This window comes from Myotis daubentonii, chromosome 17 (genome assembly GCF_963259705.1).
Source record: "Myotis daubentonii chromosome 17, mMyoDau2.1, whole genome shotgun sequence".
In the NCBI taxonomy this organism is placed as follows: Eukaryota; Metazoa; Chordata; class Mammalia; order Chiroptera; family Vespertilionidae; genus Myotis; species Myotis daubentonii.
Window position 1 is genome coordinate 17,895,291 of NC_081856.1, and position 22,033 is coordinate 17,917,323.

Consider the following 22,033-nt stretch of genomic DNA (forward strand, 5'->3'; position numbering starts at 1 on the left):
ATAGCTAGATATAAAGTAATCTAAACCCAGGGTACCAACCATGTCAGAAGGCAACAGGCATGCTGACCACCCCAGAATCCTTTGCCAGGGTTAGTGTTCTCTGATTATTGACTTAGGGCACCCCCTGGTTCCAAGACTACTTGTTTGTTATTGATATTATAAAAATAACCATTCTTTAAATGATTACACATAGTAAATAAAATTAGATCTATACATAAGGATTTGAATAATTGCAATTTCCTTAAGGACCACTTGCAATCTCTGCCTGTTTCACAGACCTGTAGGAGAGAAACAAAACAAAACAAAATGTGCTTAATGACATGTCTGTAGTGTAGCATATTTAAAAAAGATGTGTCAACTTTACCCATTCATCTACTGATGAACAGTTCTGTTGTTTCCTATCTAGGCTATTATAAATAATGCTGCAATGAACATGGTTTTTTGAGACAATTTTCGTATGTAAACACTTAGACAGTATTGTGCAGATATAAATATATAACTGTGTGTGTCTATGTGTCATATACAACAAAACTAAATTACATTTAATATACTGTGACTCACATTTTATGTAAAAATATAAAAATGGTTTCCACATTAGAATATATATAGATATAGGTAGGTAGATCTATCCAGTTAATGTCAGCATAAATATATGTACATACCCAGTTAAACTCATCCATATTCCATTATATAGAGTGCTATAATTTTTAATCAATCCTCTTTTGTTGATCATTAGATGATTTTTAAATGTTTACATGTTTTCTATATTATAAAACAGTTGTTTTATTATAAAACATGTGCAGTGAACATAATAACATTCTGATAACTGCACAGGGCTACATTGCACAAATTGTTTTTTAAGGTGATTTATTAATATAGAATTATTGGGTCAGTGGGCAATCAGAGCAGAACGAAACTGAATGAGCTGGAAAAGTAGGAAGTATACTTCTCATTTCATGTAGAAGCTGGGTGACCATTCGGTAGGGGTTGTACGGAGAAACGACCAGCATTGTATTGGAAGAGACATAGCCAGTTCTAAGTTCTTTCTAATTTTGAAATACTGTGACTCTGAGTGCTAAGAACAAACTCAACCTTTGCTTCTCTCTGTGACATACTTGAGAGAATATACTGTGAACTGCTCATGTTTATATAGTCACTTCATAGGCTAGCCTCACGTCCATGGATTTGAAATTGTTCTGAGATGTTGTGTCTCCGGGATATATTTAATGATGCTATCGAGTCCATGGACTGCACAGTGGGAGAATATATTTTCATCTCACATATATTTAAAACTGATTTTCCTGCCAAGAAGAAGGGTTCAAATTCCCATTCTACCTCCCCAGTGAGTACAGATTCAGTGAGGAGCCAGAGAGCCACACAACATCACAAAAAAAGAAGGAAACCTTGTGCAGGGTACTTGGAGGAAAATCCTTTTTCTTGTTATAGGTCATGAAGACTATTTTAGTAAACCTGACCTCTGAGCAGTTGTAGGATAGTACCCTTAATTACCCGACACTAACAGTCAGTGCCTTGAGCAAACATACCAGAGTAGACCAGAGTAGGACAAGAAGAGCACGGAACACACAGAAGAAGGTCAGTAGAACCTGCACGATGAAAGAGAGAGAGAGAGAGAGAGATAACACGCTGCACCAGGAAACATCTGGTAAACACAATTCCCTGTGGTTTAACCAACTTCTAGTGAAAATGACATGAAATGAATAGTAAAATTACATTTCTACTATTCAGTGAGCTGCAATTACATACGTTAACTGTTTAATAGTGAATATACTTTCATGTCATAACTCAGTCATGTCCAATTTAAACTTTGGTTGATTCTTAAATAAAATCCAGCCCCAAATGCCCCTCTGAATAGTGTTAGGAATACACATGTCAGTTGCAGGAAGACACTATCTCAATTCAAATTGTAATGCTTACGTTCAGCATGGGTTAGGCAGGAAAGCAATACCATGCAGGCTGTTACCCTAACACAGCTTATTCTGGATTGGATATGCACATGTCACGGTACTTTGATGCTATAATATTTGTAATTTCATGTTATCATCACAAAGTTTTTGAGCTTTACATGAAGTAGTGCATATACATGCATATACACTATATCTATAACACTGCATGCTGATAGTTCCTCTGAACACATCCCTAAGGCAGGAGAGCAAAACTAGTGGGAAAAGTTTAAAACCACGAGGAAATAAAGAAGATAAGAGATGAAATAAAGGAATCAGTAGACATCGAAGATATTAAAGGGTCTTAAAAGTCCTACAATTAAAAACAACTACTTAACCTGATGTTTATCAAAGTGATTTGATAATAGATTTGTATGTAACTCACTTTTAAAAATTCTATAGAGATCCATTGGTAGGTACTGCCTCAACCAGAGGCATATCAATGCAATTTTTGGTTTATATAATTCAGCGGTGAAATAAAAAAAGCATAGATTTGTACTCAATAGACCTGAATTCAAATTTTGGTCCCATCCCTTCTTATATAAGTGACCTTGAGCCAGTAGCATTGCTCAGGATTCTCCACTGAGGATTATTATCAGGAAAATGCCTTTGGAAGTATCATTAAATAGTGGGCATTTGATGGTTTTACAGTATTCAAATTTAGATAAATAGGAACTACAAAGTGCATTTGAAGTGAAGGTGGTCGTAGTGATTGTAGATGGAAAGGGTACTTTATTTAATAAAGCTGGAGAACTTGGTACATTTTTAGAAATCTTAAACATGGAAGGATTTTGGAACAAAATAATGATGCACTCACCTTTGGGTGCTGGCAAGAGACCAGTTGAATTAATGTTCTATATTAAAGGTTCTCAAATTTTAAGGCTATCAGATCAACTGGAGAGCTTTTAAAACACAGATTGCTATGGGCTCCACTATCAGAGTTTCTGACTTTAGTAAATGTGGGGTGGAGGCCAGGGGAATTGCATTTCTTACAAGTTCCTAAGATGTTGCTGGTTTATGGACCACAGGTTGAATATCAATGTTCTATGTAGCATGGACTTTAGGGTGAAGGATGAAGCCCGCTTTGGCCTGACATACTTGAAGAAAAAGGAGTAGGGAAGTGTCTGGGTACCAAACAAAATCAAAGTGTAGAGAATCTTAAGGGCAGGAGGTTTGGGACAGAGATCCTATATAAGAAAGAGCTAATATGCTAATTAGACCAGATGGCAGAATGACCTTTCAGAACGACCTTCCGGAATGACCAGTGGGTGGGGTTATGGGGACACAGGGGCCTTGAGGCAGCCAGGGCCACAAGGCAGTCGGGCTGCGAGGGTTGAGGCAGCCGGGGTTGTGAAGGTGAACCTCTTTCACAAATTTTGTGCACTGGGCCTCTAGTTAGAATATAATAATCTAAAATTTTAGAGTTGGATGTTATTTCACATTTGAAAAAAAAAACAAAAAATAATATATATATTATTATTATATATATAGAAGACCACATAGAAGACCACTACATTTGAGAGTCAAGGAATGATAATGGTAAGACATTGGATAAGTCACCCACTTGATAGTCAAAATTTCTTTATAGGGGTTGTGGCATAGAGGAAAACAGTAAACCAGATGTAAGCACTCCACATGAAAGAACAGAAGTGATTGGTAGGATTATAGTGACAAAGACACTAGACAGCAGGACAAATGGCATGAACCTAAAAAAAAATTAAAAGGAGAATTTCAAGTAGACTGTTTCATGCTTCCTCATGGCGCAAGCACCATGTCAAGACACATGGCAATTGAAAAAAGGAGCAACTTCCCTGGGGAAGGCTCACAGGGAAGCAGTGCCTTCTAGAAGAACCCATTTCAAATAAGGCAAAGAAAGGCATGGAGAGTGTTATTTGAATAGCACTGAAGGAAAATCGGTTTGCAAATCAAATTCCAGTTGCACAAGGTACAGGGGGAAGTTCTGGGAAATATATCAATGGTGGTAAAGAATACAAACAGGAGATGATTTTATTTTGACAGGGGCAGGAGGGCAAGACAGAGTGGCCAAGGGTAACAGGAATAAAAAACAGAAGTAACTGATCTCAAGTTTCTGACCTGAACTTTGGCATAATGTTGTTCTAGTATGGCAACAGCCTTACATGGCTTCCGTCTGTGAAGTAGGACTAAATATCAGGGGATAGCCCATTATTTCCCATACTTGTGGGCATGCAAGGAATGAAGCAGCTTTTGTGTGGCGGGGGGAGGGAGAACAAGCAAGCAAGTAAGGAGCAATAAATTCTAGAAATAAAGGTAATTTGTTTATGCATAGAACCTTCTTCTTTTCTTCTTGAATGCCATAGGTACAGGTTTATTCAGTAACAACCAGCAACACAAATCACTTGAGGAAATGCGTTTCAAATGTGTGTGTGGGGATTGATGTAAAAGACTGCATTAAAGCACCATACTCTTTGCAACGATGAATTACCATTACCACAGAGGAGCCACACAGGGCACACTTGAAGTATCACTGAACATATCATGTTTGGTTGTGTGTGTACCGATAAAACCACTTACTATATAAAGTTGTCCAGGTTTCTAATCATGTCCTTCCTGAGAAATCAGAAGATGGGACTTGGGCTTGGCCACTTCTCAAGTCACTTCAATCTGAACTAAATTTAATCATTCATTTATTCAATTCATCCAGTAAATATTATTTAGTAAATAGTGAATATATAAACATTTATTAAATAATTGTGTGCTAAATGCTTACAATGTAAAATATGAATATTATAACAAAATTTTCCCTAGTAGGTTAATTTTTGGACTTAAATATGTGGAAGCCATTTATAAATTATAAAGCCTATATAACTAGTGGAAACTTTCTGAAAATTGTTGTGAATGTTAACAAATGGATAATCTTTTTGGTCCTAATATGAAGGAGAAAGTCATGTGGAATTTACATTTCAGAGTATAAATAAAAACTCTGTTTTTGGTCTGAAGAATGTTTAATTATACTAAAGTTGATATAGAGTTTTGGGATATTTAGTCAACATTTCATAACAAGTCATTTTGAAGACATTTGGCAGCATGCTTTGAACAGTTGTTCTATTTTAAATAGCTTACTATGGGATTGAAAACATGCTTAATGTAATTACTAAATGTTGTTTATTTTATTCTGTCAAAATTTTATTTTTTATGTTTATCAAATATGCCTCCCTTAATTTTCTGGATGACTTTGCCTGTAGATAATAATTCAGAGCACAGTGTAAATATAACTAAATCAAGTTGAAGTTATATTAAAAGCAGATTTCCTACCCAAATGCATTATTTCTTTACATGTCACTTTTCCTATTTTCATGTTTCATAGTATTTTCTTTATGATACAAACTCTTTCAGTGCTCAGTGAAATAATTCCTCTCTTTATACTATTTATACACACATTTGTCCCACCTTCCCTCTTCATTTAGCTTCTAGAGATGGAATGACATTTCACACTAGAACACGTGACCTTTGATTAAGTTAGAATGTAAATTGCACTTACTAATCACGTACCCTTGGGAAAGGGTATTTAATAAATCTAAGACTGTAAAATCAGAGTACTATCACTCACACATTCATTTATTACGGGGATAAAAGGAGATACTACAAACATTTAATAAATGTCAGTCCTCTTCCATTTCCTCCTCTTTTAGAGAGCATGTATTTCTATATAACCTTAAAATGTCAATTACTCTAATAGGTTTTTAAAAGTGGAATTCTGTAATTCTAAATATATCCCCCAAATTGATGTTGTAGTTTTATTGTATACTAGTGGCTGGATTCATGCACATTGGAAAGAAATTAGAAGAAATATTCTAATATTGCTATTCACCCTTTCTCTATAATAGAAGTGTTAGAGATGAAAGAATATTAGTAAAATGTATTTGAAAAAGAATATATAAATTTATTAATAAATAAGCAATAACAACATGATATAACGACAACAAAGACATGATGTAAAAACAATAAAAACGTGCTATAAAAACAACCAAAACATGATATAAAAACAACATTGATACAATGACTGATACATTGATTTAACTTATTCTAACATCTCACTGTATACCACATTAAGAGTAAAAACACTTCCAGAGTGCTTGAATAATTTCCCTTGTGATGAAGTATTTACAACTTGAACTTTGTCACATACTCTTTGAACTCAGGAGAAGGCAACATATAATTGACCGTGTCTGAAAAGGAATTCAGGCAGGTATATTCCTACTCTGTCTAGAGTTTGTCCTTGTGCTTTATTAATAGTCATTGCAAATGCTGGCATCACGGGAAACTGTCTTTGAATTAACTTAAATGGGAGGCCAGTGTCAGACAGGGACAAATATTGCGCATGCACGAGTCAACATTTATTTATAAACTAGAAGCCTAGTGCACAGATTCGTGCACCAATGGGATCCCTTGGCCTGGCCTGTGCCCTCATGCAATCTGGGGACCCCTGGGGAGATGTCAGAAAGCTGGTTTTGGCCCGATCCCTGCAGGCCAGGCCAAGAAACCTCAAATCCGTCCCCTGGGCCTCTAATATGTATGTAAGATCTTTGGCTAATCTTGTCCCGCCCTTCCCTCTGAGAGTCATCAGCTTGTTCCATGTTTCCATGCTTGTGCATTGAGCGTCTGCCCCTGGTGGTCAGTGCATGTCATAGCTACCTATCAAACGGTCACTTAGGCTTTTATATATATAAAATATATATATAGACTACTATATATATAGTAGTCTATGGGACAATTTCCCCAATTTATTATTAAATTAATATTGATTAGAATATATACTAGTTCTCTCAGTGAGAAAGATTTACTATGCACTGAAAATTTTTTAAGTTCTGTGCTTACAACATTGATTCCCCCCCCCTTTAGTTTGAGAAAAGTAAGTAATTAAATGTGAAATAGGAGGAAAAAGGGGAATCCTATATAATAAAAGGGTAATATGCAAATTGTCCCCTTAACCAGAAGTTCGACTGGAGTTCAACCAGAGGACAGAGCTAGCCCGTCAATCACCTGTGGCCCCTCCCCCAGATGGCCCCATCCCTGATCAGCCCCCTCACCCTGATCGAGGGTGAGGCCAGCTGGCCAACTGCCCACAGCCCCTCCGCCCAGCTGGTCCAGCCCAATCTGCCCCGATCAGGGCGGGCTGGCCAGAACCCACCTGTGCATGAATTTGTGCATTGGGCCTCTAGTGAAATAATAAGGAAAGTTGGGATCAATGATGGAATGGCTACATGTAACCCATTGGTAAGCATGAGACGAACTCACACAGCCTGGAAGAATATGTGAGAACATTGCATAAGATGATGATACTACCCATGAGTCCACACAAGGAAGATGTCACTCTTTTTGCCCCTAATTAGGACTATATAACCCTTCTCTACTCTAAAGTGCCAGCATATAATAGAGGCAACAAGTTGAATGCAAAAGCCATAGAATAATTGAGAAAAATGAGCTTAGGCTTTATAAATGAAAAGATAAATTATTACCAGTACGTAAAAGATGGAAAGTGTTTGGCAGAGAATGTTGGAGGAGAGCATTCTCTTTCATTCTCATGTAGTTAATGTACCTCTGATAGTTCAAATCTGGGAATTGAGCAAACATAGATGCAGATGAGCGTGAGTCTTTCTCTGCAATTTACTAGCCTGTGGACAACAGGGAAGAAGCAGGAACTTTGATGAGTCTCCTGATTCCCAGTTTTTCCAACTCTATCAGAGCTTCTAGAAAAAGAAAATTAGCTTCACACTGACTTAATTAAATGTCACATGTATGCTCACAAAAAAGTGAATCCATTAATAAACTGCAGTGAGAAATTAACAAATGTCTGGCAACAAATTCCATGCAGGATAAGAACATAATGTCATTAATAATAACATCAGTAAAGGTAAGTAGAAGCCTAATAAGAAGTGAGAACTGACATCCTTATGGGATAGAAGATAAATTAAATATTATCATTAACATTTTGCATAAATAGAAACTATTTTACATATTATATTGCTAAGCCAAAAAGTAAGAGCTTAGAATTAACTAATATTTACCAAGCACATGCTATGTGTCTGACACTATGTTTGGCACAAATTAAAGCAATAAAAAGTAAATCTTTTATTAGTCTATAAAAACAAAATGCAATAATCTGAAAATGTGTTAATTATGCCTAAATTTGTTGAAATATATTGAAGTGAGAAACTGATAATTCAGTAATGGTTGGGTACATTATTGAGATAAAGCACTCCACTAAAAACATGAAAAATATATTTAAAAGAATCCATGAAGGCATCAGAGACCTTTCAAAGCAATAAAGTATTACATGGCCAATATACAGGAGAATAAGAAAATAAACAGAAATTTTGAAAGTGGAATTTGGGGACATGCTTCCTTTAAAGATACCTGCAAGTTACTGAAATAAATTCTGAGGAGCTGACAACCAAAAGAGAGACTGAAAAAACCTCCTAGAACTGGAGCTCCAGTGTTACTGAGGAAGGTGACTCAAATAAACTCCCCAGGTTTGGGACTGCTACTCTGAAGGGACACACTACAGGAAAGGAGTAAGGGCAACATGGGAATATGGCAGCCCGCTTAATGAATAAAGCCCAACTTAAAATCTCAAATTTTTTATTGAATTTCAAATAATCTAGGAATACTTCTTACTGAAACAAAGAAAAATGTTCGCTTGGAAGAAGTTAATATCATTTTAGGTCTCAAATTATCTAATTTTTCATATATAATTTCAATACTTAATAAAAAATAAACAGGCATGCATGGTGACAAGACTATGTGATCAAACCCCAAAATAATAATGGAGAATATTTTGAGTGGTGATATTATGGGTAATTCTAGTTACCTTTCTCTTAGCAAATTTCCAGTATTCAATATGGTATGATTAACTATACATTAAATGTTGTACATCAGACCTCTAGACATATTTATCCTACATAACTGCAACTATTTAGCCCTTGACAAATATCTAACCATTTCTCCCATATCCCGGCCCCAGTAACCATCATTCTATTCATTGCTTCTATGTATTTGACTTGTTTAGATTCTATATATTAGTGAAATCACATATTTTTTTCTTCTTGTGTCTGGCTTATTTCAGTTAGCATAATGTTCTCTAAATTCATCCATGTTGTTGCAAATTGCCAGATCTTTTTTTTTTAAAGGCATATAATATTCCATTGTAATACATATAACAATTTACTTGTCCATTCATCTATTGACAGCTACTTAGGTTGTTTCCATATCCTGGCTATTGTGAATACTGCTCCAATGGGAGCATAGCTCTCTCGTGACATGCTAATTTCATATTCTTTGGGTGTATACCAGAGGAGAGATTGTTAGATCATATGGTAGTACTAATTTGTTTTTGCAGAAAATTCACACTGTTACTCATAATGGCTTAACAATCAATTTACATTTAACCAACAATGTACAAGCATTCTCTTTTTTTCCACATCTTCACCAACACTTATCTTTTATTATTTTTATAATACACACTCTAAGACATGTGAGATGATATTTCATTATGGTTTTGGTCACTTTTCCCTGATTATTAATGGTGTTGAGTACCATTTCATGCACTTGTTGGCCATTTGTATGTCTTTTTTGGAAAAATGTCTATTGAAGTCTTTGCCCATTTTTTAAATAGGTGTTTGTTTGTTTTTACTATTGAGTTGTATGAGTTCTTACATATTTTGGATATTAATCCCTTAACAGATATATAGTTTAATAAAAACTAAATAAAATAGGTGGAAAAGAAAAGAAAATTACTACAAAAGACACTGAGTAGTCAAATCAGTCTTGAGAATGAAGAACAGAATTGATAGCATACACTTCATTATTTCAAATTATATTACAAAGCTATAGTAATTAAAACAGTATAGTATTGGCATAAAAGTACACACATGGACCAGTGGAACAGAAATAGAGAGCCCAGAAATAAACCCCAAATATATATGGTCAACTAATTTAACACCAGGACACAAAAACTACACAGTGGGGAATGGATAGTGTCATCAATAAATGGTGCTGGGAAAACTGTAAACACATGCAAAAGACTTGCAGCCAGCCAATACATTCTTCTCATTTGTAAAGATACTTTCCATCTGATATAAGGCTTCCATATAAGTTAAATCCATCAACGTTAAAGAATAAACTAGATCTTTCCTTCATTTTGTGTCCATTATTCTATTTTTATTTTTTTTTAGATTTAGCCACACCTAGAGCAAATATAAGAATATTCCAAGACAAACAAAAAGTATTTGGTGAAAGTATTAAAAACATGTGCTACTCATTCATACTTTTGATTTTTAAAAATAACAAAAAATTGGACCATGTATTGCCTATTTTTAATTTTAAAGAATTCAACTCCACACATACTCTAATCCAGCAATTTTCAATATTTTGTATCTCATTGCACACGCAACAAATAGGTATGATTTTGATTCATTCACGCCAGACGGGATATTGTTGTGTTGGCTGTTATCATATCATTTCTTATTTGACAATCTAAGGGAAAAGAGGTCAGTGGCCCTAACTAAATAGTCAGGTATTTCCATGTTATAAAAATTCTTGTGGCACACCATTTGAAAATCACTGCTCGAATCCAAAGAATCTTGCACTCCAAAATAACAGTTCGGCTGTCTTGTTTAAACACAGGCTTCTCTGACATTTGTTATAAAAATTTCTGACTATTATTGCATGTGGCAAGGACATTTTAATAAACAAAGAAGGTAGTCTGAAGCATGCAACTTTATGTATTGCTGAGCAACCTGACCCATTTTCCCATCATACTTCATAATAGTTTAGTTTGTGAGATTATGTTAGATATGTCATTAAATGCTACCCTTTAAATATTTTCTAGGAGCTTAGAAGTCAATTGAACCATTCATAATATTAGAATTTTACCACAGACATGGGAAACATTTCAAAGTAAGAAGGCCACAGGAATAATTCAGAGGCATTTGGCCTCTAGAAATGACAAAAAATTTATTTACAACCAAAAAATATCTTCTAAAACCAGTATTAGAAAGAAAAATTGCAATTTGGCATTAGAATGTTTTGCTTCTAACAGATAATTAACACTAGTTATTAATTTACTTTTATATTTATTGATTAAAGGTAAGTCCTTAAATATTTACGATGATAAGTTACCCCACATGCAAATGTTGATATTCCTAATTTTGAGGATTTATTGCCTGGTGTCAGTTCAGATGCCCTGAAATTCTTGTGAAACCTTAGAATTTTCTGAATACTCATAGAAGATTGACTACAAAGCTACTGAGTGTGGATTTCAGTGGCTGCATACACTAAATAATATAGACTTTATAGAGCCAGTTCAGCAAAGTCACTCAACAAAAAAATAGCAACAATAATAACAACAACCAACAGCAGCAAGAACAAACTGGGGATGGGAGGAAGATGGTCCAATTATTAGAGTTCCCACCTTATATTAAATGTCCAGTTTTAAACAAACAAACCAAAAAGTGACATGCTTTATAAATCATATTAAACATGCGAATAAACATGATAGTGTGGCTCATAAAAAGGAGGAAACATTCAATAGAAACTCTCCTGAATAAACTCAGATGATGGACTTTACCACACAAAGCTTGTCATCAACTGCGATAAGTATAGTCAAAGAATTAAAAGAAATCTTGTGAAATAAAATTTTTAAAAAACATGAGAATGAACTTCCACCAAATGAGACTACCAATTAAAACATACAAATTATTAAGGGGAACAAAATAGAAATTTTGGAATTAAAATGAAAAAATGCACTAAAGGGTCGCAACAACATATTTGAGTTGGCATAAGAAAGGATCAAAGAACTTAAGATAGGTCCATTGAAATCCAATCTAAGGAACTTCTGAGGAATTCTTAAAAATAAATGAAGAAAAGTGAACAGTTCCTCAGAGACCTTTTGGAACACCATCATATAACATACAAAATGTGTTAATCAACTTTTTATGCTATCGGTAAGGCTTGTGGTCAACACTAGGCATTGTTTAAGGGTCAACTCTCTCTGTATACTAGAGGCCCAGTGCATGAATTCGTGCACGGGGGGGTGGGGGGGTTCCCTAGGCCTGGCGGGTGATCAGGGCCGATCAGAGCCTTCTCGCCCAGACCGGATCGGGGCCAGGCAGATCAGGGCCGGGCCAATTGTGGCCTGCCAGCCAGGGGAAAGGACAGGGAGAAGGGCTGTAGGAAGTTGGCTGGCCGAGAGGAGAGACTGGCCAGGGGGAAGTTGGCTGACCATGGGGAGGGACTGGGGGAGGTTGGCCAGCTGCAGAAGTTTGGCTGTGGGAGTGCACTGACCACCAGGGGGCAGCTCCTGCTTTGAGTGTCTGCCCCTTGGTGGTCAGTGTGCTTCACAGTGACCAGTTGACCAGTCGTTCTGGTCGTTCCAGTCGTTCGGTTGTAATGGTCACTTAGGTTTTTATATGTATAGATTTGCTCATTTAACTAATAATGATAATTTTATATACAATAATAAACTGTTCCTAACATATTTTGATTTTTTAAAAATAATCACAAGTTATCACTGTTCTAATTATATGTTTACTAGAGGCCCAGTGCACAAAATTTGTGCATGAGTAGGGTCCCTGGGCCTGGCCAGCAATGAGGGCCAATCTGTGGGGTGACCGGCAGGGCAATCGGGGAGCCCCCGCTGGCACCCACCTTGGCTGGCCTGGCACCACCCGCTGGCCAGCCTGGCACCGCCCCCGCCCCTGCCTCTGCCGGTCACCTCCCTCTGTGGGGCGACCGGCAGGGTGATCAGGGGGCCCCCACTGGCACCCACCTTGGCTGGCCTGGGGCCTGCGGGCTGGGGGCAGCTCCTGCATTGAGCGTCTGCCCCCTTGTGGTCAGTGCACGTCATGCAACTGGTCGTTCCACCATTTGGTCGATTTGCTTATTAGGGTTTTATTATACAGGATAGAAGATTCACATTCTAAATCAGAGGTTCTCAAACTTTTTAAACAGGGGACCAGTTCATTGTCCCTCAGACCATTGGAGGGCCAGACTATAGTTTTAAAAAAAAACTATGAACAAATTCCTATGCACACTGCACATATCTTATTTTGAAGTAAAAAAACAAAACGGGAACAAATACAATATTTGTATTTGCATGTGGCCCACGGGCCGTAGTTTGAGGACCCCTGTTCTAAATGGACATTTATCTTAGTGTTCAAGAAGAACAATTTCTTCTTGTAAGGTTCTGTACTTGTTCTCAGAAAGTGAGTTTATGGTTCTCTGTGACACAATTATGACATAATTGAATCAAGATCTATATACCTGAAATATAGCTTATCTTTGCATGGTTTCCTAGTCAAGTCTGAATTTTTTTGCAGACAACATCTGATGTTATGAAAGGAATAGACCTTCAGTGTAGATTTCCTTTGGCTAAAAGCAATCTGTCAATAAACAGTAGTGTCTACTCACGTTTCTCTTGTTCTGCTTCCACTCCTTCACTTTCTGTGTCACTTGGCAAGATCCATGGTTGGTGAACCACCTGCAATTGCTTTAAAGAATCATCCTGCCAAAGAAAGAAAATTCATTTCAGATTAAACTCTAGAATAAACTTGTGAATACTAATATGGGTGAACACTTCAGTCTCCATAAATTATATGTCCAATAAACTATAATAAAAATTTCCTTATAGAGTTTTAAGTTTAAATTCATTTTCATGTCATAGACATGCCACAAACTCTAAAATCTTTTTTTAAATCTGCTTCCCTTTTGATAAGATTTAATGTCTTAAATCTTTGATAAGATTTAAGATTAAATCTTTGATAAGATTTAATGAGAAGAAATACCTTGACCATGTTCCTTCCTGAATTAACACTTTTGTGGAAATGTTGACACTTATTCTTGGAAACTTAATAATACAATATTCAATATAAAATTGCACAAATAGTACCTCAAGGCTTCAAGTTCCCTCTAATGAGAATAAAGTTTAGTGGGATATATAGAACATTCTCAACTTCACCGTTCAGTACTAAGTCACTACCTCCTTCCCCTTTGCACGTCATTTATTTATTTATTTATTTATTTATTTATTTATTTAAAATATATTTTTATTGATTTCAGAGAGGAAGGGAAAGGGAGAGAGAGATAGAAACATCGATGATGAGAGACTCATCGACTGACTGCCTCCTGCACATCCCACACTGGAGATCGAGCCTGTAACCTGGGTATGTGCCCTGACCATGGAATGGAACTGCGACCTCCTATTCATAGGTCAATGCGCAACCACTGAGCCATGCCGGTCTGGCTTTTATTTACTTCCTTATTTTTATTATTATGTTTCTCATATACTACTTCGCTGCTCCTTGACTTCTCTCACTGACCTAAAGCAGACCCTCATCATCTTCCAACCTGATTGTAATAGCCATCTGTGAAGTTTTCTAGGATCAAATTTCATATGCTTTCTATTTTTCCCCCCCCAAGTTCCCTGCCAAAGTGAGTTTTCTAAAGTGCCATGCTCTTGTTCCCTATCCTTGAGTAGCCTCCTCATTATTCCCAGGATAAGATCTAAACTCAAGGACCTTCATTGCTTGATTTGCCCCCAATTCCATCTCCATCCACCTCAACTGACACGTCCATTCCAGCTATAATTAACTGGTAGCTCCTCAATTTTTGTCATCTTGTCTGATCTGCCAAGATGTTTTCAGAGGTCATACTTCTTGCCTCAAATGCACTAAATTTATCTCAAACATGAACATTCATTCAGGCAGGTGTCATCTCCCTTACCTTCCCTGATCCTCCAAGAGAGAGCCACTCCTCTATTCCAGTGTGTGCCTATTGCACCAATAGAACAACGATTACTATATAGTAATTGCCTCTTCATATCTGCCTGCCTCAAAAATAATGTGGAAAGTCCTTGAGGACAGGGATAACTTTTTCACCTGTGCATTTCCAGCATCTATTATATAGAACCTGGCAAAAAATAGGTATTCACTCAGTAAACATTTGCATAGGAGGAAGTAAGGAAGAGAAAGGAAGAGAGGATGAAGGGTAGCAAGGGAGGATGGATCCTCTTCAGAATAAAATATAAGTAACAATTTCAAATTTATTAAATCATGATTCAAGAAAATATTCTGAAACAGATTTTGAAAATTAAAAACACAAACTTAACGTGACCTGTCAATTCACTCTTTTGTCCTCTCAAATTCATTCATCATCTTCCCCGACTTACAATGATGTTTGACTCCAAGTTGAGATAGTTTGCTTTATGTTGCTTAAATAAATACCAGCAAGATAAAAATAAAGGCTTACAGTTAGATGGGTATTAAACATATCGGCTGATCACTTCATAAGATATATAAATGTCTAATCACTATATTGTACACCTGAAACTAATATAATATTTTACTAGAGGCCTGGTGCACAAAAATTTGTGCACTCGGTGGGGTCCCTCAGCTCGGCCTATGCCCTCTTGCAGTCTGGGACCTGTCGGAGATGTCCACCTGCTAGCTTAGGCCCGTTCCCTGGGGGATCGGGCCCAAACTGGCAGTCAGACATCCCTCTGGCAGCCTGGCAGCCCTCGGGGGATGTCCACTTGCCAGTGGGGAGCAGGCCTAAGCTGCAGTCAGACATTCTTAGCGCTGCTGAGGAGGCAGGAGAGGCTCCCACCACCACTGATGTATTGGCAGCCATCAGCCTGACTTGTGGCTGAGCAGAGCTCCCCCTGTGGGAGCACACTGACCACCAGGGGGCAGCTCCTGCATTGAGCATCTGCCCCCTGGTGGTCAGTGTGTGTCATAGTGACCAGTCACTCCCAGTCGTTCTGCTGTTAGGGTCAGTTTGCATATTACCCTTTTATTATATAGGATAGAGGCCTGGTGCATGGGTGGGGGCTGGCTGGTTTGCCCTGAAGGGTGTCCCAGATCAGGGTGGGGGTGCCCACTGGGGTACCTGGCCAGCCTGGGTGAGGGGCTGATGGCCAGCCTGGGTGAGGGGCTGATGGCTGTTTGCAGCTGGTCACACCCCCTTCAGGGTGGGGGTGCCCACTGGGGTGCCTGGCCAGCCTGGGGAGGGGCTGATGGCTGTTTTCAGGCTGGCCACACCCCCTTTAGGGTGGGGGGGTCACCACTGGGGTGCCTGGCCAGTCTGGGTGAGGGGCTGAGGGCCGTTTTCAGGCTGGCCAAGCCCCCCTCTCCTTTTTTTCTTTTCCTTTTTTTATTCTGGGATTTATTTACCTTCTATATTGAAACTTTGTAGCCTTGAGAGGAGCTCAGAGCTGGCCAGGGCGGGAGGGAGGGACGCCTCCTGCTCGCTCAAGCTCCGTGGCCACAGCAGGCTGAAAGCAGGTATCTGGGGTTTATTTATCTTCTATAATTGAAACTTGGTTGCTTTGAGTGGAGCTCAGAGCCCGCTGCGGCAAGCAGGAAGCTTGGCTTCCTCCATCATTGGGGCAACCAAGCCTCTTGCTTGCTCCAGCTCCGAGTTTGCCGGCCGCCATCTTGTTTGGGTTAATTTGCATATAGTCGCTCTGATTGGCTGGTGGGCATGGCTTAAGGTGTAGGGAAGGTACAGTCAATTTGCATGTTTGCCTTTTATTAGTGTAGATACCAACAGTAACTGAAAACAAATCTAAAAAATAAAGGCTTACAAGCCCTGATCACTAAGAAACACTACATCAGAAAGCATTTGTTTAAAAAAATTCCTTTATGGCCCTGGTGGGGTAGCTCAGTTGGTTGGAGCATCATCCCAATAAGCCAAGGTTGCAGGTTCCATATCCAGTCAGGGCACATACAAGAATTAACCAATGAGTGCATAAATAAGTAGAACAGCAAATCCATCTCTCTCTCTCTCTCTTTCTCTCTCTCTCTCTCCTTCTCCTCTCTCTCTCAAATCAATCAATCCATCCATCAATCATTCCTTTATGAGAGAAACATCCCTTGATTGTGATGGTTACCTCTGGAAATATTTAGTCCCAATTTAGAATTTAAAAAAGGCAGAATTTTCCAGGAGTTTTGCAGAGCGTTAGAGAGTTGAATAGGTAAAGCATGGGAATCTTTTAAGGAGGTAAAACTATTCTGCATGGTATTATAATGGTAAATACAAGACATTAAGCATTTGTCAAAACCCATGGAACTTCACATTACAGAGTAAATGTTGATATATTCAAATGAAAAAATAAATTAGATGGTTAGGGAATTCCAGGATGAAAGGCAAAATACTAAAAAATAATCTAAATAATCTAAATGCATTACAAATGTCTAAAACAACTTACAAAAGAATAAGGTGCTGACCTGAGTAACTGAAAATAAGTGCACTCTAAAAGACCAAAAGCAAAATGAACTGTACATAATAACTGTACTATAGTTGATAAACATTTTTCGTATGGGCATAGAGATTAACAATTCTAAAACACATTACATATATACGCTGAGTGGCCAGATTATTATGACCAGCCTATTACTACTTCATTCGCCATCAACATGATAGGATGAACTTGATCAGCAACGATACTTAGGTATGTTGTGCTATTCAGATGTTTATAATGATCTGGCCCTCTAGCAACTTCAGCGCGAAATTATACCTAATTTGCCTACAAATGTCAGGTGGTCATAATAATCTGGCCACTCAGTATATATTTGCAGTGGGGGTTTACAGATAAGTAAGGCTAGAATGATCCATGTGTAATGTACTAGAGTTGGTAGCTGAGAGAACTTAAACACAATGACACCAATAGCAAAAAACACAACTACCACTCTCGCCTTAATTTGTAATACCATTTTTCCACAAAAGAACTTGGAAATGACTGATTCTTGGACTGAGGTAGAAAATATACAAGATGTCTAGAGCATCTGGTATTGCCAGAAAGAAAATGCTCACACACACACACACACACACACACACACACACACACACACAATGAGGATATTTCAAAAGGATGAAGAAAGCCAACTGAAAAATCTCTCAGTGGCCAAATCTAGAACAATTTGAGCAAAACTAAATCAATCAATCAATCATAAATAAATAAATAAATAAATAAGATAGCATTGGGCTATTACCTAAAGTATAAAATAAATATTTATAAACTCATTGCGATAAAAATAAATGACTTAAAATGAGTAGACCAATATGCCATTCAGAAGGATTTCAAATATTAATGTAGACACGAGAGGCCCAGTGCACAAAATTCATGCACAGGAGGGGGGGTTCCCTCAGCCTGGCCTGCACCCTCTTCAATCTGGGATCACTCAGGGGATGTCTGACTGCCAGTTTAGGCCCAATCCCACAGGGAAACCAGCAGTCGGATGTCCCTCTCATAATCCAGGACCGCTAGCTCCTAACCACTCGCCTGCCTGCATGATTGCTCCTAATCCCTCTGCCTGCCTAATCGCCCCTAACCCCTCTGCCTGTCTGATCGCCCCTAACCCCTCTGCCTGTCTGATCGCCCCTAACTCCCTCTGCCTGCCGGCCTGATCACCCCTACCTTGCCCCCCTGCCAGCCTGATAGCCCCTAACTTGCTCTCCTGCTGCCCTGATTGCCCCTAACCGCCTCTGCCTCAGCCCCTGGCCTAAACCGCAGTCTGGCTTCCATCTGGGGGAGGCGACCTGGCAGATCAGAGGAAGGTGCCACCCCCACCAAACCCCTGCTTCTGCCACTGCCGGCCTGAGCCTGGGCCCTTTGCAGCTGCTGCAGCTTTGTCCAGAAGAACGTCCGGAAGGTTGTCTGGAAGACATCTGCCTAATTAGCATATTACCCTTCTATTAGTATAAATTTCATCCTTAAGGAAGTGGAGAATAACTTCCCTCTTCTTCAGTGTGGCCTGAATATAGTGACTTTCTTCCAAAGAGTACAATATGGAAAGGGAAAGCAAAAAGAATAAATAACTGTACAGTGGAGAAACCTGACAAACTCTACTTAAAGCCCAGTGAATAAGGTCAACATCAACAGCTATAATTCCTATTGACAGTATGTTCCTTTGATAGCGTGGGATGAATGGTTTTCCTCCTAATACACATATTATCCCAGTTTATCCATAAGGAAAATATCACACACATCTCAATTAAGGGATGGTCAACAAAATATATGACCAGTACTCTTCAAAACTGCTGTGGTCATTAAACACCAAGAAAGTCTGAGAAATGGTCACAACCAAGAAGAGCCAAAGGAGCCAGCACTACAGAACATATCCTGGATGGGATCTTAGGACAGAAAAGGTACATGAGGGAAAAACTGAGGAAACTTGAATAAAGTAAGGGCTCAGTTACTAATATCATATCAATATTTGTTTATTAATTATGACACATGTACCATACTAATAGGGGATAATAATAGATAATAATAGTTGAAACTGGGGAAGAGGTATATAGGAACTCTCTTTATTATCTTTTCAATAGATTCTGTAATCCTAAAATGGTTCTAAAATTTTTTAAGTTTATTTAAAATGCTGAAAAACCCCCCACAACATTTTAAAAATGATTTTCACTTTAAAGTATAACATGAGCAACCCTTGGAAAAAAAAAAAAAAGTTAATCGGATTAAAATATAAATTCCTGTCCTGTGAGATAGGGTTTGGCAGTGAAGAGTCCTTGCCCCAGGGGTCATGAGTCACAGCTTTTTATCTTGGTTAATCTAAGGCAGTGGTTCTAGACCTTCTTAATGCCGCAACCCTTTAATACAGTTCCTCATGTTGTGGTGACCCCCAATTACATTGTTACAAATTGAACATAATTAAAGCATAGTGATTAATCACAAAAACAATATTTAATTATATATGTGTTTTCCGATGGTCTTAGGTGACCCCTGTGAAAGGGCCGTTCGACCCCCAAAAGGGTCGCATCCCACAGGTTGAGAACCACTGATCTAAGGCATATCACTTCCCCTCTTGAGATAGAATGAAGAGAGTGAAGGCCCTGGATTAGATAATCTCTAGAACTGATGGGAGGAAACTCAGCAAATAATTAAATATATTCAATCATGAAATATATACTTTAGATATAAATCAGTGTTTATTTTTAAGATTTAACTTCTTTTTTTCAAATTTACTAATTATTCGATTTGGTCTTCGAGTCTATACTAAAGAAGCAGCATACATGTGAAAAATCTTAGATTTAAAATTCCCTAATAGTTAAGAAGACAGCAGAAGTCACTTTTCAAAAAGTTTCATGAGAAGAAATCACATTCCTCAGTTTTTAAAAAATAGAACATGCAGTCTCTAATGTTTGAAGAACTATCAAAGATTTCTCATTTTGGTTTTATAAGGTAAAAATCAAATGGTTAAAGCTCTTCATTTAAAAGAGTAAATTGTAAAGTGATCATGAAAAAGTGTTTTTAATTTAAAAGGTATTTTGGTTAATTAGCTTTTAGACTCAAATACTAGAATCTGTTTTCATAAGAGGAGATGATTAATACATCAGTTGCATTACTTTTTCACACAACAGTTCAGAATATTCAGCCATACAATCAATTGGTTTTAATGACCTTACTTTTGAGCAGATAAGCAGCATTCAGTTGTTAATTCAGTTATTACTATATTGTAACTTAAGATATTTTGCTTTGGTTTTCCCTTGAATACAGCTGGTAATGCACCTGTTTTCTTTATCAATGCTGGCAGTACTATGTGTGTCCAAAGTTGAGCCCATCAGACTACTTATAATTCTTTTTGATGGGGTCAAGGAGCTAAAATCCTGGATATTTTTAAAAACAACAACTGACATTCCTCTTTGCCAGTTTATGGAAAAATTTTTCTACAAGAATATTAAACTGGGTCTGAGCATAGTACAAACTCTCTCATACTCCCAAGAGCAAGTTCTTTGGATTGTTTTTAGAAGAAATGCCATTCATTCTTTTTTCAAAACACTTTCACCATAAGTATGCAAATGTCCAGGGACTAGGAGTGGTGGGAAATAGTGACATGTGTCATATGGAAAACAGTTGCTAGTCTTGTATCAACATATCATTCTATCTGCTAACAGAATGAGTGCTTTATAAACTCCAGCAGTATTGTTATTCCACATGGCTAGCTTATTTTTGGATTCTCTAAATGCAATCAATCAGTGATTTATGTCATGTGTGACCCTGAAACTTCAATATATTTAGAGAAAAAAAATGCTCCTTTGCTCATATTTTCACCAATGGATACTTCAATTCAGCCAACTAAATATTACTTTCCCTTTGGTTAAGAATAAAACTAATGCACAAAATATTAGTTTCCACCTTTCAAAAAGGATTAATCACTTTTATTTCACTTCTATAACCATAGGATCCCTATAAAATAAGGATCCCTGAAACATGTTGCATATAAAATCAAAACAAAATTACACTCCACTCTAGATATGTGGAATAGACTGCTTCTTCTGACAAAGAATCGGGCTTCTACTTCCATTAAAATGAAACATATAATTTACATATTTAAATAAAGTTTGAAAACAACTTTATATTTGTTAATGAAATGTCCTGTTTTATCAGGCTGAAATCCATCCATTTTTAGTTAATTATACTTCTGTAGCTTATTTCTTATGAGGATTGCAAAAGGGCAACTGAAACCCAAGAAGGGAAGTAATAAGTTTGGGGAAGCTAAAAATTTGAATTAATAGGATTTTGGAAAAGAAGAGAGGGGTCAATAATAAAGTTAGAAAAAATATGGTAGATTGTGAAAAACATTACAAAATAAACTGTAGGATAAAGTTGTAAAAGGCTTTCAAATGAATGAAACACTACTGAGTGTAGTCAATGAAAGCTAAGTCATTTTGTAACAGTGAAATGCTGGGTGTCTATGACTCCATCTTGTTCACACCTACATTGTTTCAGTGGTCTTCAGGCTAACAATGCCTGCTTTAGAGATGCTAATCATTAGAGAAATTCTGCTTGGGGCTTGAGTTTTTACAGAAATAGCCCCTCTTATTCCCCCCCTCCTCCCCCACATCCCATCTCTTGACATAAAAGAAGCCTGAATTCTGTACTTTCTTAAAACAAATTTGAGAAACTGCTAGCACCCCTACCTTCTTAATTGGCAACTTCTCAATCAATAAACCTTCCCTTACAACAAACTCTGGTATTTTGAGTCTTGGCCTTTCAGAGAATTTGGACCTGTAACAATTTTTCT

The 22,033-nt window shown here is 37.6% G+C and overlaps 1 protein-coding gene across 1 annotated transcript in view; it reads right to left on the reverse strand.

Moving 5' to 3' along the window:
- Positions 1–270: 270 nt before the first annotated feature.
- The window catches only part of C17H8orf34 (chromosome 17 C8orf34 homolog), a 250,888-nt gene continuing 229,125 nt past the window's right edge, over positions 271–22,033 (reverse strand). The window contains 3 exon segments of the mRNA XM_059673058.1: positions 271–278; positions 1,545–1,604; positions 13,410–13,503. Of these exon segments, the coding sequence (XP_059529041.1) occupies positions 271–278; positions 1,545–1,604; positions 13,410–13,503 (162 nt within the window).